This window comes from Mobula birostris, chromosome 7, assembly GCF_030028105.1.
Source record: "Mobula birostris isolate sMobBir1 chromosome 7, sMobBir1.hap1, whole genome shotgun sequence".
NCBI lineage: Eukaryota > Metazoa > Chordata > Chondrichthyes > Myliobatiformes > Myliobatidae > Mobula > Mobula birostris.
In genome coordinates, this window is record NC_092376.1 from 68,943,166 (window position 1) to 68,961,699 (window position 18,534).

At 40.7% G+C, this 18,534-nt stretch overlaps 1 protein-coding gene across 3 annotated transcripts in view; it reads right to left on the bottom strand.

Moving 5' to 3' along the window:
* The window catches only part of LOC140200275 (NADPH oxidase 4), a 148,545-nt gene extending 132,734 nt beyond the window's left edge, over positions 1 to 15,811 (bottom strand). Inside the window, exons 1-2 of one of the 3 annotated variants that reach the window (XM_072263364.1) lie at positions 15,515 to 15,811; positions 15,253 to 15,348 (exon numbers count right to left, since the gene is read on the bottom strand). In XM_072263364.1, coding sequence (XP_072119465.1) covers positions 15,253 to 15,348; positions 15,515 to 15,571 — 153 coding nt within the window. In that variant the 5' untranslated portion in view covers positions 15,572 to 15,811. Of the gene's footprint in view, positions 1 to 15,252; positions 15,349 to 15,514 lie in introns of those variants that run through there. The other 2 variants (XM_072263363.1, XM_072263365.1) reach the window with 2 other exon arrangements.
* Between the last annotated feature and the right edge of the window lie 2,723 nt (positions 15,812 to 18,534).

Consider the following 18,534-nt stretch of genomic DNA (forward strand, 5'->3'; position numbering starts at 1 on the left):
TGACACCAGCACAAATATGACCTTCATGGAAGAGTCATCAGAAGAAAACCTTTCCTGCGTCCTCACCACAAAATTCAGCATCAGAAGTTTGCAAAAGAACATCTAAACAAGCCCCACACATAAAAGTTGCTGGTGAATGCAGCAGGCCAGGCAGCATCTCTAGGAAGAGGTGCTGCCTGGCCTGCTGTGTTCACCAGCAACTTTTATGTGTGTTGCTTGAATTTCCAGCATCTGCAGAATTCCTGTTGTTTGCATCTAAACAAGCCCGATGCATTTTGGAAACAAGTCCTGTGGACTGATGAAGTTAAAGCAGAACTTTTTAGCCGAAATGAGCAAAGGTACGTTTGGAGAAAAAAGGGTGCAGAATTTCATGAAAAGAACACCTCTCCAGCTGTTAAGCAAGGGGGTGGATCGATCATGCTTTGGGCTTGTGTTGCAGCCAGTGGCACGGGAAACATTTCACTGGTAGAGGGAAGAATGAATTCAATTAAATACCAGTAAATTCTGGAAGCAAACATCACACAGTCTGTAAAAAAGCTGAAGATGAAAAAAAGGATGGCTTCTACAACAGGATAATGATCCTAAACACACCTCAAAATTCACAATGGACTACCTCAAGAGCCGCAAGTGGAAGGTTTTGCCTTGGGCCTCACAGTCCCCTGACCTAAACATCATCGAAAATCTGTGGATAGACCTCAAAAGAGTAGTGCATGCAAGACGGCCCATGAACCTCACAGAACTAGAAGCCTTTTGCAAAGAAGAATGGGTGAAAATCCCCCAAACAAGAATTGAAAGACTCAGCTGGCTACAGAAAGCGTTTACAAGCTGTGATACTTGCCAAAGGGGGTGTTGCTAAGTACTGACCATGCAGGGTACCCAAACTTTTGCTTTGGGCCCTTTTTCTTTTTTGTTATTTTGAAACTGTAAAAGATGGAAATAAAGAAGTAATCTTGCTTAAAATCATAAAGAAATGTGTCACCTTTAACTTTATGCCTTTGGAAATCAGGTCATCTTTTACTCGCTTAGCTATTGACAGTACAGGTGCTCAAACTTTTGCATACCGCTGTACTTTGATAATAAATTAACCTTTGAACTTTAGAGAGGTGACAGAGTGGCAGTGGGAGAAAAGATGTTCCTGATGATCGTCTGCTTGCAAATTGAGTGAAAAAAATATAAACTGGCAAATGGAGCCCTGGACATAGATGAAAAGGAGGTTACACAGCAAAATGTAAACTGTTTAAAAAGCAGATGAAAAACCATGAGGAGAGATAGTTGACCCTCGTCACAATGACATAGTCACAAACATTTATAACTAATATGATACATTTTCAGTAACTTGAAACATTTTTTAATTCAATGACTTGAAGACTAAAAGCAGACACCCCACCTCTCCCGGACATTCCGGGAGTCTCCCGCATATCGATAGTGGCTCCCTGACGCCCAGAAATTATATACAATATCCTGGAAATAGATTTTTTTTTGAGAACGAGAGGGAGAGGGAGAAGGAGAGCAAGAATCCAGATTGGTCTCTCTTCGTGCTAAGAGTGATCCCCAACCACCGGGCCGCGAGGAAACGATATGATTTGGCGATATGAGTCAGCTGCACCTTTCCTCATTCCCTGTCACGCCAACTGTTGAGCTTGAATGCACGCAAGGTCATTACGCACGCGTCATCCATATCAGCGCCGGAAGATCAACTCCTCGAGCTTGCAAATGACGACGGGCTGAAAAGTATGTTTGACATAATATCTCTGCTGGCATTCTGGATCAAAGTCAAGTCTGAATATCCTGAGATAGCCACGAAAGCATTGAAAACGTTGCTTCCATTTCCAACATCATATCTCTGTGAAGCAGAGTTTTCTGCAATGAAAACAAAATTGCGGAATAGACTGGACATAAGGAACCCCCTTCGAGTATCGCTGTCTCCCATCACCGCTCGACGGCTCCGTCTTGTTGCAGGAAAACAAGCCCAGGGCTCCCACTGATTCAGCGATATTGGTGTGTTACAATGATTTTATATGTTCATACAGGGAAAATATGCGCTGTGTGTTTAATATCCAAACGTTACTTAAAATGTTATGATGCTATTGACTGATAATTGACTTACCACCTATATTCCGGTCATGATTAACACCCCCCCCCCCCCCCCCCAGGTCGGCTGGTCCACAAGAATATTGTCAATATTAAACCGGTCTGCGGTGCAAAAAATATTGGGGACCCCTGCTAAGTAGACCTATCAGTTTTCTCTGTGGACGAGCTTTACAGTTGACCTCAAAAATAATGACAAGTGTTGCTCGCTGCACTGTTTGCAACAGTGACTTTTCTATTGCCCACGGTGGCTTAAAATGTAAAAGACATGTTGAGGTGAGTTTAACAGGTGTCACTCGTTCATTAGCATAGCTAACGTTATTTAAACGAGCTGGCTGTCTGCCAAGGAGCTACGCTATTGATGTCCTACGTGATGAGGCCAAACTCCCTGTAGACTTGCTTAAAGTTGTAGTAGAATAAACATGATAATCTAAGTACATATTTTAATGTCACATTTTCTGCATATACCCAACTTGGTTTACAGATAAGACAAAATCACTAAACAAAGTATTACATACACCCTTGGAGGTCGACGGCAAGGGCAGGGGGGAGGAATATGCGGTTGTGGGAGGCAGGGGTGCTACCTCCCTGAAATGTGTTTTTGCAGGGTGGGATGTCTGTAAATGGATAGAAGTTTGTAAAAACAGAAAGTTCAGGTAATTCTTTTTACGACATGCCTAGACAGCAGATTGCAAAAGAGGGCAGTATGTGGAAGAAAGGGAACCATTAATAAAATTAGCCATCTGGAGTCCATCTTAATGGGAAAAGGACCAAAGGAACAGGAAATGGGTATTCTGTGCAATTTAACTTGAGGGAAACCTTGAAAGAATAAGGATAGATAGGGGAGAAAGAAACAAAAAAAGATGATAGGGCCAGCTTAGCCATGTGGACTAAAAGCAGAGGAAACTATTCAGATAGTCTATGAATCTATGAATTACTGATACTTAAAAACACAAACATGAGGAATTCTGCAGATGCTGGAAATTCAAGCAACACACATCAAAGTTGCTGGTGAACGCAGCAGGCCAGGCAGCATCTCTAGGAAGAGGTACAGTCGACGTTTCAGGCCGAGACCCTCCATCAGGACTAATTACTGATACTAATTACTAATTACTGCCTTGGGTGCTCTGGAAAACCAGAGCACCCAAGGCAACTGATGTGGTCCCAGGGAGGATAAGCAAACTCCACACTGATAGCACTAGAGTTCAGGATTAAACCTGGGTCGCTAGAGCTCTGAGGCAGCTCCATAGCAGTGCCACTGTGCCAACCAAAAATAAACAGTGCATCTAAGAATAAACCTCAAGCATCATCTGTGGAGAATTGATACTTCAGATTCATGACTTTTCATCAGAACATTCTTATAATTTTCACCTAAATCCAAAAAACTACACACAAAAATCAGACCTCAGAAACTACACAGAAAACATAATCACTTTATAGCAATATATAGCACAAAAAGAATTCCTTTAACCCAACTGTCCATGCCATCAAAGACTTGCATCTAAACTAATCCTACTTGCTTGTGTTTGGCCCAGGTCTTCCTAAACCTTTCCTATCCACGTACCTGTCCAAGTGTCTCTTAAATGTTGTTAGTGTACCTGTTTCAACTACTTCCTCTGACAGGTTATTCCATATATAGACCACCCTCTGGGTGAAAAGGCTGTCCCTCAAGATCCTATACATCTCTTTCATCCTACTCTAAACCTATCTCCTAGTTCTGGAGGCCCCAGTCCTAGAAAAAATATGTTCATTCACCCTTGTGATTTAATACACCTCTGTAACATTATTCCTCATTCCCCCATGCTGCATTGAATAATGTCCCAGCCTGCTCAACCTCTCTCCATAACACAGTACTTAAAGTCCTGACAATATCTTCATAAATATCCTCTGTATTCTTTCTATCTTAATGGCATCTCTCCTAAGGTAAGGCGAACACAATATTCCAAATACAGCTTCATCAACATCTCGAATAACTACAAAACAACATCCCACTTCTGTACTCAATGAATCGTGAATCTATGCATTGCATAGAATCTGGTCTTGGCGAAGTAAGAAAGGAGGCAAAAAGCTTTTCAATAAAAATATAAAACTATGTGATAAAGCAATGCTGAATCCTGGGAGATGGTCAAAAATACAGAAAGTAACTGCAATTTCAGCTTCTAACTGGCTTGCCTCTTAACATATTCTTAAGTGTGATCAACAATTGCACATTTTTCTACTTCCGAAACTTGTAAAATCATGAGCAAACCAAAGGATGTAATTTTATCTTTTCATGAATAATAACAGACTTCCGACTTTGAAAAGCACTTAATCAGACATTTCGAGAAATGGTTTTAGCCATGTCTGCAATTGAGTTTGCTATGGATTTTAATAAACAAACTTTCTTCACAAAAGCTGCCAACTCTTTTGCAAAACAGACATCTGAAATTAGTAACAGTCTTCAATCATAAAACCACATGAACATTGCCAAGAAGGTATTAAACAGTGAAGCAGGACAAAGAATTCCCTATGCATTTTCCAGTCTTGACTCTATTATAACAGCAATGAGTTAGTGAGACTTCCAGAAGACTTGCCCAGATGTTTTACATATTTAACAGTCAGGCCAAGTAATCCACACTTGGTACTTACTCATTCATTTTTGTTCTCTTTGTTTGGAAGAAGTACAACAATACCATAATTCTGACTCATGGGTAGCAATTGTATTTAACTCTTTCAAATGGAAATGACAATGTATACTGAGACCAGAGACTATTACTCTTGAATTAAATGCCCATTCTTCAAGCTGAATAAACTTTCTAGCAAAATTCTAAATAAAAATAGTTATTGAAGTACATATCTATTGCCACATTCTACCTTGAGATTCATTTTCTTACAGGCATTTACATGAAAGTGAAGGGGTATAATAGAATTTATGAAGAACTATGAACAAAAACTAACAACCAATGTGCAAAAGAAGAAAAACTGTGGAAATAATAAAAAAGAGAACAAGAGTAGTAAAGAATCATTGAAAGTGAGTCTGTAAATTGTAGAAACAGTTCAGAGTTATAGTGAGTGAAGTTATCCATGTCAGTTCAGAAGCCTGATGTTTGTCGTGTAATAACTGTTCCTGAACTTGGTTGTATGGCACTTAATGCTTCTGTATCTCCTGCCTGATGGTAGTAGCAAGAGAAAGGCATGGTCTGGATGGTGGGGGTCCTTGCTGATGGATGCTGCTTTCTTGTGGCACTGCTCCATCTGTATATGCTCAAGGGGGAGGAGGGCTTTGTCTGTGATAAATCAAGCTATATCCATCACTTTGTGTGGTCTTTTCCATTCCTGGGCATTGGTGTTTCCATACCAAGCCATGATGCAACCAGTTAGGATATTCTTCCCTGTGTATATAGGAGTTTGTCCAAGCCTTTGATGACATGCCAAATCTATACAGTATAAACTTTGAAGAAAGTAGAGGTGCCTTCCTTGTGATAGCACTTCCGTGCTAGCTCCAGGCCATCCTCCGACATGGTAACACCAATAAATTTAAATCTAATGCTCTCCACCTCCTATCCCCTAATGAAGACTGGCTCATGGACCTTCGTCTTTTTTCTCCTGTAGTTGATACTGTGTTCTTTGGTTCTGCTGACATTGAGTGGAAGGTTGCTGTTGTGGCACACCATTCAACCATATTTTCCATCTACCTCCTACATAATGAGTTGTCACCAGCTTTGATTGAACCAACAACAGTGGTGCTGTCAGCAAACTTAAATGCGGCATTGGGGCTGTATTTAGCCACACAATTGTACGTATAAATTAAGTAAAGCAGGGAGCTAAGCACGCACCCTGGTGATGCACTTGTGCTGATGGTGATTGAAGACGAGGTGTTATTGTCAATCCATGCTGACTGGGTCTGTCAGTGAGGATATTGAGGATCCAGCTGCACACTGGGTGGAGCTAAAGATAGCACCAGAGGGGGATTTCTCCCAGTTCATCAGTGAAACAGTTAAATTCTTCCTAATCTAGTGTTAACATTTTCCTTTTTGGGATGGCTGGGATCCTGTCAGGATCTTTGATCTACAGTGGCACTCAAACTGTGGTTTCTGCACGGCAGTCTTCCCGTTCTTGGATCTCGCTGATCAGCCACGTTTTGATATTGTCACGTTCGGAATGAAGTCGGGTGCCTTCCGGGCCTTTCGCAGCCTTGTGGACACGAATTCTCGCCGGTATCACACAATGACCCAAAATATTGAAGACAGTGAGAGCGACTGTGGGAGGGCACTGCACTTGGGATCAATTGCTCTCCTTCTCTTTGTGGTGAGAGAGAGTTTGCTGCCAATTCTCGAGTCGGGGAACTCAAAATAAAAAGCAACACTTCAGGCAAACTATAACATCAAAATAGCGACTGTTGTCTCCCTTCTTGCTGCGGAAGGAGCAATATATATCTCTCCCCTGTTAGTAAGAGAGGGAGCCTGTGAGATGTCAAAATGCTGGATTGAAGAGTTAGTTTTTGATGTACTGTAGACCATGATTTCTCTTTGGGAGTTTTGGTGTTGCTTGCATGGTGGGCGGTGGGAATGATGATGCTTTATGCTAAAATAAATTGGGGGAGGGAGGTGTTGCTTGCTGCTGCTTGTGCGTGGGAGGGGGACAGGGGCACTGGGGCCCTATGTTCTCTTTTCTGTCATTCATTCTTTGGGAATGGTTCTGTCTTTGAGGATGTCTGCAGAGAGTAAGAATATATAGTAAATGGAACCATTGAAAAGGGTAGTAGTGAGGCCCAGATCTTGGAGCTTAGTGATAAACTAAGACAAGAAAAAAATTTCTGTTGCTATTGTTGCAAGAATCAACACAAAAGACATATAAAGTGTAATAATTAAGTGAATGGAACATCAACTTGGAAAAGAAATTTCCAATCTCAAAGGACTGGGATAAAAGGAGCCCTTATATTCAACAAGGATGCAATAAATGGGAAGAACCCATATAATATCTTCCGTTTAAAAATATTAAAATAAATATAAGTAAGCAGTAGATTTAAAAAACAAACAGGACCCAATGGGAACTTCAGCAGAGCTTGAAATCATGGGTGCCATTGCTTATGTTGAGTAGTGCCAGACTGAAAAAGCGGGGCCTGTTCTGGCTTTCTGCAGAGCTTGAGATCACTTGGGTTATTAGACACTTTGCAAAGGCCAATAAAAAATGTGAGCAGAGCGGCCACTATATTAGTGGGACAGAGTTAGAGCAGAGAACTGAGGCTTTAGCTGAAGAGGCTTCGGCGAGAATACGCAAAGGTTAGGGTGAGGTTTTCTGTCAAGTTTTTGTTCCTTTCTTTTTTAGTGCCTCACTAGAATTGTGAGAATGGTCCTCGGGATATGGGAGATGTGGGAGATCTGGAAGACCTCCAGTCTTACTGTTTGGTCCATCTGTGAGAAGTGCATCTGGGATCAGCTCCTTGCAGACACCTTGTTAGGGAAATGGAGATGGAGCTGGATGAATTAAGGATCATTCAGGAGACTGAGGAGTTCATAGATAGGAACTACAGGGAGGCAGTCAGACAGGAAGCAGGAAGCTGAGTGGCTGTCAAGAGAGGGAAAGAGAATAGACAGTGTTGTACCCCTGTGGCCGTTCCCCTCAATAATATAGTATACCACTTTGGATTCTGTAATGGACGGATTCCATCAAGGAAAAGCCACAGCAACCATGTCTCTGGCACTGAGTTGGCTCCGTGGCTCAAAGGGAAAAGGGGGAGAAGAGGAGAGCAGTGATGACACGGGATTCAATAGTTAAGGGAATAGACAGGAGAATCTGCGGACGTGAAAGAGACTCCAGAATGGCATGAGCCACCCAGGTGCCAGCGTCAGGGACATTTCAAATCAGGTCCACAGCATTTCTAAGGGGAAGGATGAGTCAGAAGTAACGGTACATATTGATAGGTAGGAAGGGGATGAGGTCCTGAAGAGTGAATATAGAAAGCGAGATGGGAATCTGAAAAGTAGAGCATCAAGAGTAATAATCTCTAGATTGCTACCTGTGCCATGTGTCAGTGAAGGTAAGAATAGGATGATATGGCAGATGAATGTGCAGCTGAAGAATTGGTGCAGGAGTCAGTATTTCTGATTTGTGGATTATTGGGATCTCTTCTAGTGAAGATATGACCTGTACAAAAGGGACAGATTACACCTGAACTCAAGGGTGATGAACATCCTTGCGGGCAGGTTTAGTAGAGCCGTTGTGTAGTGTTTAAATGAGGCTGGGATGGATATGGGAATCAGATAAGTCAGAGGATAGAGATCAGTAGATGAAATGTCTGGAGAGACTGTGAGGAAAGATAAACAACCAGAAGAGCATAATTGCAGTCAGTTGGATGGGTTCAAATGTGTCTTTTTAATGCAGAGGTATGAAAAAGGGTAATGAGCATGGATCAGTACATGGAACTACATTGAAACCACTCAGAGACTTGGCCGTCACAAGGACAGGAACAGTTACCGAATGTTTCAGAGTTTAGATGTTTCAAAAGAGACAGGGAGGGAAGTAAAAGAGGTGGAGGAGTGGCGTTGCTAATACGGAGAGCATCACAGCAGTAGAAAGGAAAGATGCCATGGCAGAATCTTCTACAGAAGTCAGAAATAGGAAGGGAGCAATCACTCTATCGGGAGTATTCTATGAACACCCTCTCCCCCTCCCGAAAGCAACAGAGACACTGAGGAACAGATCAAGAGGCAGATTTTTGAAAGGTGTAAAAATAACAGGATTGGTGTCATTGGTGACTTCAACTTACCCAATGTTGACTGACACCACTTTAGTACAAACAGTTTAAATGAGTGCTCCTGACACCATAAATAGACAGGCTGACTTAAGTGGAGTACGTTCTGGATCTGGTGACAGACTTCTCAGTGGGTGAGCAATTCAGAGACAGTGACAACAACTCCCTGACTTTACCATAGCCTTGGACAGGGATAGGAGCAGATGGTGTGGGAATGTATTTGATTGGGGAGGATGAATTATGATGCTTTTAGATGGGAACGGCAGTGTAAATTGGGAACAGATGTACTCAGAGAAATGCACAACGGAAATGTGGATGTTGTTTATGGAGCACTTGCATGAGGTTCTGAATGGGTCTGTCACATTGAGGCAGGCAAACCACTGTTGATGAGATGTGGAACATCTAGTTAAAAGGAAGAAAGAGGTATACTTAGCATTTAGGAAGCAAGGATCAGACAGAGCACTGGAGCGATATATTCAGCCAAGAGCTTAAGAAGGAACTTTGGAGAGCTGGAAAGAGACACGAGTAGGATTAAGGAAAACCCCAAGATTTTCTACACGTACATGAAGAACAAGAATATGGTTACAATAAGGAAAGAACTGATCAGGAATTAAAATGGAAACATGTATCCGGAGTCAGATGAGGTCTTTAATGAATACCTTAGAGGGTGGAAATGTTATACTTTTCTTCAAAAAAAAAAGGTAATGAGGTAACACAGGGAATTATAGACCAATGAGTGATGTGAGCAGTGGGGTGGGGAGGGAGGGGTAACTATTGGAGAGGTTTCTTGGAGACAGGAGTTACAAGCATTTAGAAAAGTACAGTCGAGTTTTCAGGCCGAGACCTTGCCCTTGACTTTTTCGGCTCAAAACGTCGACTGTACTTTTTTTCCACAGATACTGCCAGCCTGCTGAGTTCCTTCAGCATTTTGTGGGTGTGGCTTTGTGAAGGGCAGGTCATGCCTCAGAACTGGCTGAATTCTTCGAGAAGAGACAAAACAAATCAATGAAGGTAGAGGAGTGGATGTGGTATATATGAATTTTAGTGAGGCATTTGACAAGATTTCCCATGGCAGGTTCATTCAGAAAGTCAGGAGGCATGGGGTCCAGGGTTCTGCATAGATTCAGGGTGGTAGTCATGGAGTATAACCAGTGTTGTTCTTGGACCACTGCTCTTTGTGTTTTTTTTTTTAAGTGACTTGGATGAGGAAGTGGAAGGATAGTTAAGTTTGCAAATGACATAGGCATGTAGACTGGTGGTGTTTTGGATTGTGCAGAAGGTTGTAGGTGACAACACATTGACTGGATGCAGAGCTGGGCTGAGAAGTGGAAAAAGAAGTTCAATCCAGAAAAGTATGAAATGATATATCTTAAAAAGATTGAACTTAAAGGCAGAGTGCAGGGTTAATAGCAGGATTCTTAGCAGTGTGGAGGAACAGAGAGATCTTGGGACCCATATCCATAGATCCCTCAAAGTTGTTGTGCTAGTTGTGAGGCTGGTTAAGGAGGTGTACAAACCACTTATACTACTACTAGTAAAATTGATGTGTAAGCAATCTGTTCCCAGGAGATGTACCAGTCACTGATGTCTTTTACAGACCTAAGGACTGCCACCTTGAGAGTTTTAATTTTATTTTAACCAATGTTACACAGATTTCTAAAGGACAAGACAAAAAACAGCAAAAGGATCCATGATGTAACATATGCTGGGAGCATTGCAAATGGACCAGGAGGAGAATATGCAATTCTTTAGCTCATTTGCTGTTCTCTCTCTACATGGCATTCCTGATTTGCACCTCCTGTAATCTTCCACATAAACACTGCATGATTTTCATCTCTCCCAACTATCAGGCATCTCCTGCTCAGTAGACTTTCAGACAACCAGCTCCCTTCCATATTCCCCACTCTGAAATTCCATGCATCCCCTATCGTCAATATCTCTGCTACTTCATTTCTTTTTCTGGGAGGACAGCAAGGAGACCCGTGACTAAGAAGATGCAGTTTAAAGTATCAGCTATGGCTCAGTTAAAAGTATTTCTTGCTTTAAAATCAGATGGTTAAAGGTTTGGGTTCAAGTTTGATTCTGGAGATGGGCACCAAGGATGGGCCAGCTCCACAATGCAGTACTGACTGATATTGTTCTGTCAGCTCTCTTTCATGGATACAAAACATCTTTTGGAACTACTTTTGAAGAGCCAGGCCCCCGATCCTTTAGTGAATTCTTTGCTCTTAAGAACATTGATTAAAAAAAAAACCTATTTCCTATTCATTGCACTTTGCTCAAGAGCTTGTATGCAAACTGGCAGGGCTTTAAAACATTACAAAAGTAATTGCTCTCAAAATCTTTTTGATTATTCTGAAAAGCACTTGAAAGGAAACATTTAAATTCGAGTTTTTTTTTTCTTTACAGTGACTCATGGAAAATTTGGAACTACCAAGATTATGGTCTCCAAACTGCTGAGAATACAAAGGCAGCTTTCTAGTAACATTTTTATTTTCTTCTGTGAAGAGAGAAGCAGCACTGTAAAGAGGGAATAACTGGGTGGCTGGCAAACAATCATTTACCAAAGATATAAGAAAATAAACACTTCAAAGTGTCAAATCCTTTCTGGCTCGGGGAGATTATTTCCTAATTGAGAAGATGACCAGAATGCAAAATAAAACTTGGCAGAACCTATGAAATATGACATGCCATTATTTGTACGACACTTCCAGTATAATAGGCATGCATGTGCTGCAACTGGAATGAGTACAGGCAACAAATGAGGATTTCATTACGGTGTGATGATAGGCATATGTTGAATTGCAAAACCTTTTATAGGCAATTCTGAACTGAATATGAAACCTTACTTATATGGACCCTTGATTAGGTCACACTTTGAGAGCTATGCGTAGTTCCGGTCTCACATACACATGGGTAAAGGATTTTGCAGTATTAATAAGAGTTCAAAATGAGTTCTCTTAAGAATATTTTCCAAACTGAGAGGCTGCAACTCTCAGAAATGCTTCAACAAGCCTTTTTTTCTTAATCTGGAAGAGGTCAGATCTGTAAGAGGATAGCAAAATTATGAAGAGGTTCAATAGTGAATATGGAGAAACTGGTTTCATGTGGATAAGTCCAGAGCAAAGGGACTTGTATTAAAAGAGGACCAATACCTCAAATTAAGTATTTAGAATGATACTTTTCTTATCATATGTAATTGCAAGTTTATGTAGAGTATAAGCACTAGCAGAATTCATTTAGGCCAAATGGCTTTCATCCGCAATAAATGAGCTACAAGGAAAATAAATTTACAAGTAGGCACTGGTGATAGGAGTCCTTTATTAACCCAATTATTTCATGCTTCAAAAATTCAAATTATGTATTAATTGACCCATCTGCATCATCTTTCTTTCCAATTTAGTATTGCAGTCTTTCTTATTTCATTTCAACAAAACCAATTAAGAAAAACTAACTTTAATTGTTGACTTCAATATTTGATCTATTTTGGCTCCATTTTGCCGATGTCCTCCAATCCTTATATTATGTATTTACTCCTCAGGTTATCAGTACTTAGAAATAGATGCATTATTTAATCTTTTTGTTTTGCATGATCCAATCAATTTAACCACCCTTTCTTTACAATTTACATAATTTTCACCCAGCTTAAAAATTAAAGTCAGCTGTTTTGGCATTTTGATTACCTTTCCATCAATAATTTTCACTGTGCTATAATCTATAACTTCTACAGAGCATAAACAGTGAAATTTCAATTCCCTGATTCTAATTTAATAAATCCATGTATTTACCGACTCCTTTGTTACCCAACATTCAAGTGCTGTGATGTGAATCATTCATTAAGATAGGCACTCTTTATTTTCACAAAGGAAAAATTTGCTGCAGATCTGGAAATCAAATAACGTAGTAGAAATATTCAGCATATCAGGCAGCATATGTGGAGACAGAAACCTGAGAAGTTAGAAAACAAATGCATTCTAAATTGTAGAAAGCAGAAGAGATGGAGGGAGTAAATCTATTGCGATAAGGTGGAGGCCAAGGTTACCCAGATGACAAAAGCTTTTGGTGCCGTCTAGCTAATCAGTGATTCAGAGCAGTTAGAGAGAGTTCAAAAAGGGAATGTGTTGAAATTGTAAGATATAGGACAAAACAATTTCTGAAACTGCTGAAAATATGCAAGAGATCAGACAGCATGTTTGGGGGAAAACTGAATCAATATTATATGGGAATGATCTGACAACAGAACAGGCCAGTTCTGATATATAAAAAAAGAAAATCTGACTATCTGAAACTGTTGAATTCAATGTTGACTCCCAATTGTACAATATTCTTGACAAAAGATGAGCTGAAACTCCTTGAGCTTCTCTTGGCTCCACTGAACATTGTAGGTAAGAGGTTAAACGTTGAGATATCAGAATAAGAGTGATGAAAATTTGAATTGGCATGTGGCAGGAAACTTAGGCTTATCCTTATGGACAAACAGATGTTTAGCAAAGCAGTCATTTGGTTTCTCCAGGGTATGGAGTTCATGTAGTGAGCACCAAATGCTCCCCTACAAAGTCCACAGGGACATCAGTGGGGAGCAATGAGTGGAAAAGAGAATCACATAGAGAGAAATCCCTATAGAAAGGGGGGTAGGGAAAATGAGCTTAGTGGTAGATCCTTTCGGAGATGACCGAAGTTACAGAGAATGGTGTGCTGGATATGGAGGCTCCTAAGTGGTTTTGATATGTTTCCTTTCCCTACATTACAACTGTCAAGACTTCAAAAATACTAATTACTTGAAAAGTATCAAGAACATGCTGAAGTTATAAAGCACAACAACATGACCCCAGTTGGTCACATTGACATCTCTAGGTTTAAGTCTCAACTTGAGATCAAAAGTTCCAGTTTAAGAATGCAGCCCCATCACAAGTGTCAACTTTTAGATTATAACTCCCTGAATGTGTATTTTCTGAAATCATACTTATAAATAGTCAAAATATCCAAATTATTTACTTTGGAAATGAAATGTCGCTGTAGTGATGAACAGATGAAATATTAGCATGAAATACAATTAGTTTTAAATATATTTGGAGCATAAGCAGAAACCATTATAGAAAATTGGTTAGAATAATTAATATTTATATATTCTTATCTGATCCTTATCACAACTTCTATTTACAAGAATTTCAAATTAGAATGAAACCATCAAATTTATTCCATTACAACTAATGTGATCTTTAGAATGTTATTTATGCTACAGAAAAAAAAATGTCCCAGTTTTAAAAATAGCCAGCTTCTATCCCCAAAGATATCAGTACAAAACACATTGCCAGTTGTCTAAAATCACTCAAGGCAATATGGCAGGAGAAAATGGAGAACACCAAAGACTTGCAACTAATTCGTCGTAAGATTCAGAAATAAGGCTGAAGTGGTTTATTTTCCCTTATCACCAAATACATTTCACATCTCCTGCCTACTGTTGGTGGTGCTACGTAAATAGCGATATAATGCTCACCGAGAAGCAGGGGTTAAAAAAAAATCAACAAGTGCAGCAACACTTGATAGATACAGATCCTTACAGATCCCATAATATTACGTGGATGCATACAGTATATCTTTTTAGTTCATAAATTTACAAGTTATTCCTTTCCTATCTACAGCCATGAGATAAAATAAAAACATTATCAACTTCGGCAGATAGAAACATTCGGTGAGATGTAATCACAGCAGCCAACGGTTTCTTTAGTTAGCCTTGCTGCATTCCGTAATTTCAGTCAAAAATCGATGCGCCTCTGGCTCCAACAGAAGGCTGCACCAACATGAATGAAACCAAACTTGTGTAAAGAGTAGCAGAGAACTGGCACAACTTGTCGTGTGTGGGTTTTTTTCTGTTTTACTTTCTACATTCGATACACGCACTACACGTACCCAACGGAGGGCCGAGATTTAAAGCGCACAGCTGTGAGCACTGCTTCATAGTGTTCATTGTACCGAGAAATATTTTCCCCTCATCGCCCCATTCTAATGTTGTAGATGCCCGGGACCTTTGTAACCCCGAGTGAGTTTTAGCCTATGGGGTCAGATAGTTATTTAGATCAGACCATTTCAATTGACATCCAGAGATTGATCAACCACACCACCACCCTCCCCCACCCCGTTCCAAACATAACCAGGAGCTACTTTCCGTATAACTACAGTAGATGGTGTTTCATCACTGTCCTCCACCCGCCCAGACTCCCATTGTTTCTCACTGACACTGTTAACCATCAGTCGAATGAAAAAAAAGTGCCAATGGCAAGTGGAAGTGTATCCATCTTTGCCAACAATAACGCCTTTAATGGACGAACGGCAGCTCGTTAAATTCATCTGTCATTTTCTCTGCGCCCGGTTCTTCGCCGAGTCTCTTCGCGAATGAACGGAAGGAGGGGCGCGTCTTTTGTTCTACTTACCCCAAGCATACGATGCAAGTAGTAATACTGTGCACCGCGGTAATAAAGTGTAAAAGTTTTCCAAAAGAGCAGCACGTTGACCGAGAGCCACAAAATCTGAAAAAAAAGGAAAGGGGTGTTGTTAGCCAAAGTTCATTGTAAATGCAATCCTGTGTATTGAAATAAGTCGACCCATCGTTCGCCTTACTTAAAAATTGAAAAAATTGTAAAATGAATTGCAAACGTAACTACGAGGAGTACTTTATGAACTCATCAGACCCACCAAAAGCAGATGTTTTCCACCCTCGTTAGAGAGCCAGCTTTTGCAGGACAAAGCCATGGTGCCGGAGTCTGCGGACTCTGTGGTGGCTCGGGAAGTTTGAGCTCACAGTTCCCCGGCATTAAATACCTTCCCAGACTCCGTGCCGCAATGGCGCTCTTCCGCCCTCGGCCCCCTTTGATCTCCCACAGTTTGTGTTGCTGCTTCATTTCCTCTACATCTTTACCAATTGGCCGGGATAAAATCAGAACATCTCCGTAAATTAAAACGGAAACCTTTCTACATGGGGTTGTTGTGCGGGGGGCGGGGTGCAACCGGGAGGAAGGAACTCGCGCAGAGTTCGGAAAAGAACAATAGCGAAATGATTAAATAATTAACGTTGCAAAATGATAAACAAAAGTAAAACTAAGCACAGTATGGGGTCCTGGACAGAAAGACAACGTTGCAGATGAATGACCACTACAATATAGTGTAAGAAGAGCCAAAATTTGGGAACATAGGAACAAAATAGTCGCTGCACAAAAGCAGATGCAACTCCAAAAAAAAGTGTAACATTGTTGGTGTTTTCAATTCATCAAGTGAGTTTGAATCCCAACTAATACGCAATTAAAGAACAAATTCTAGCCTATTTCAAAGCAAAAGGTGAGGAAAATTTGCAGGGAAACAATTAAATAGAGTAACTTTGTAGAGAGCAGGCCCTTCAGCTCACCATAAGACAGAAGAGCAAAAATAGGCCATTCGGTCCATCAAGACTGTTCTACACCCTTTTCTCCTGCCTTCTCCCCAGAACTTTTGATGTACTGACTGATCAAGAACCTTTTAAATATACCCGATAACTTGGCCTCCACAGCAGTCAGTGGCAATGAATTCCACAGATTTACCGCCCTCTGGCTAAAGAAATTCCACCTTATCTCTGTTCTAAATGGATGTCCTATTCAGAGGCTATGCCATCTGGTCCGAGACTGACCCACTATAGGAAACATTCTCTCCATGTCCACTCTATCTAGGCCTTTCAAAACCCAATAGGTTTCAATGAGAACCCCCTCATTTTTCTTGAAAGATCACTACTAATGCCTCCATAATCTCATTAGGAACCTCTTTCAGAACCCTGGGGTGTAGTTCATCTGGCCCAGTTGACTTATCTACCTTCAGATCTTTCAGCTTCCTAAGCACCTTCTCCTTAGTAATATCAACTACACTCACTTCTGCCCCTGACACCCTCCAATTTCTGTCATACTGCTGGTGTCTTCCTCAGTGATGTCTGATGTAAAATACTCATTAAGTTTGTCCATCATTTCATTGTCCCCAATCGTTACTCTCCAGTGTCGTTTTCCATTGGTCCGATATCCACACTCACCTTTTTTTTATTCCTTATATATATGAAAATCTTTTGGTATCCTTTTTTATATTATTGGCTAGTTTACCTTCATATTTCATCTTTTTTCTCCTGTTGCTTTTTTAATAGCCTCATCTGTGATTTTTAAAAGCTTTCCAATCCTCTAGCTTCCCACTAATATATTGTATTGTATATTGTATACTTTGCTTTATGCTGTTGGCTCATCGTCCCTGTAGAATGTTTCCATCTTTGGGATATACTTATCCTGTACCTATATTGGTACTGTATTGCTCTCAGAAACGCCAGCCATTACTGTTCTGCCTTCATTCCTGCTAGTGTCCCCTTCCAATCAACTTTGACCAGCTCCTCTCTCTTGCCTCTGTGGTTGCCTTTACTCTACTGTAATACTGGTATATTTTATTTTAGCTGCCTTCCCTCAAACTGCAGGGTGCATTCCATTATATTATGATAGATTTCCATGCTGACCATTAAGTACCTATTTTTGGTGATCGCATTTACTAACATTTGGGCTTTAGCCTCCTATGTCTTGACGATTTAAGCACTCATCCAGATTTATTAAATATTGTGAGAGTACCTACCTCCATGGCTCACTTCATCAGGGCCAACAGATTCCAACCACTGCCTGGGTCGAAAAGTTTTATCTTCAGGTTCGTTCTAAAATTGTCTCCCTTACCTCAAACTTATGCCTTCAAGTTTTAGAGACCTCTGCTATAGGGAAGCATTGCCTACTATCTACCCGATAACTTTACATATATTTACCAGGTTCCCCCTCAGCCTCCTCTTCTCCAAGAAAACAAACCACTGCTCTGTCAATCTTTCCCAGTGATCAAAATCTTCCCAAACCTTTGCATGGCTACTTCTTGTTAGATGTAGGCATAACAGAATCGGGTTTAATATCAGTGGCATTAGTCATGAAATTTGTTAACTTTGTGTCAGCAGTACAGTGCAATACATGATAACAGAGAGAGAAAAGAAAACTGTGAAAATTGTGAATTGCAATAATGGCCCATGATGGAGCTAACTAATTTTACAACTCTGCAGTAACCAAACCCCCCCCCACCCGCCAATACCAGACTGTGATGTAGCCAGTTAGAATGCTCTCCATTGTACATCTGTACATATTTGTGAGTGTTTTTAAGTGACGTACCAAAACTCCTCAAACTCCTAATGAAGTATAGCGGCTGTCATGCCTTCTTTATAGCTGCATCAATATCTTGGGTCCAGGTTAGGTCCTCAGAGATATTAACACCCAAGAACTTGAAATTGGTCACTCTCTTTCACTTCTGATCCCCTTGTGAGGACTGGTGTGTGTTCCCTCATCTTATTCTTTCTGAATTCCACAATCAGTACTGACGTTGAGTGCAAAGTTGTTACCGTGACAACGCTCAACCAGCTGGTATATCTCACTCCTGTACACCCTCTCATCACCATCTGAGATTCTGCCAACAATGGGTGTATCATCAGCAAATGTATAGGATGCAATTGCACTGTAACTAGCAACACAGTCATGGGTGTAGAGAGTACAGCAGCGGGTTAAGCATACATCCCTCAGGTGCTCCAGTGTTGATAGTCAGCGAGGTGGAGATGTTATTTCCAATCCACACAGACTGTGGTCTCCCAGTTTTCAACTTCTCACTGCTACAGACAGAAGTTCCCACTTGCTTCA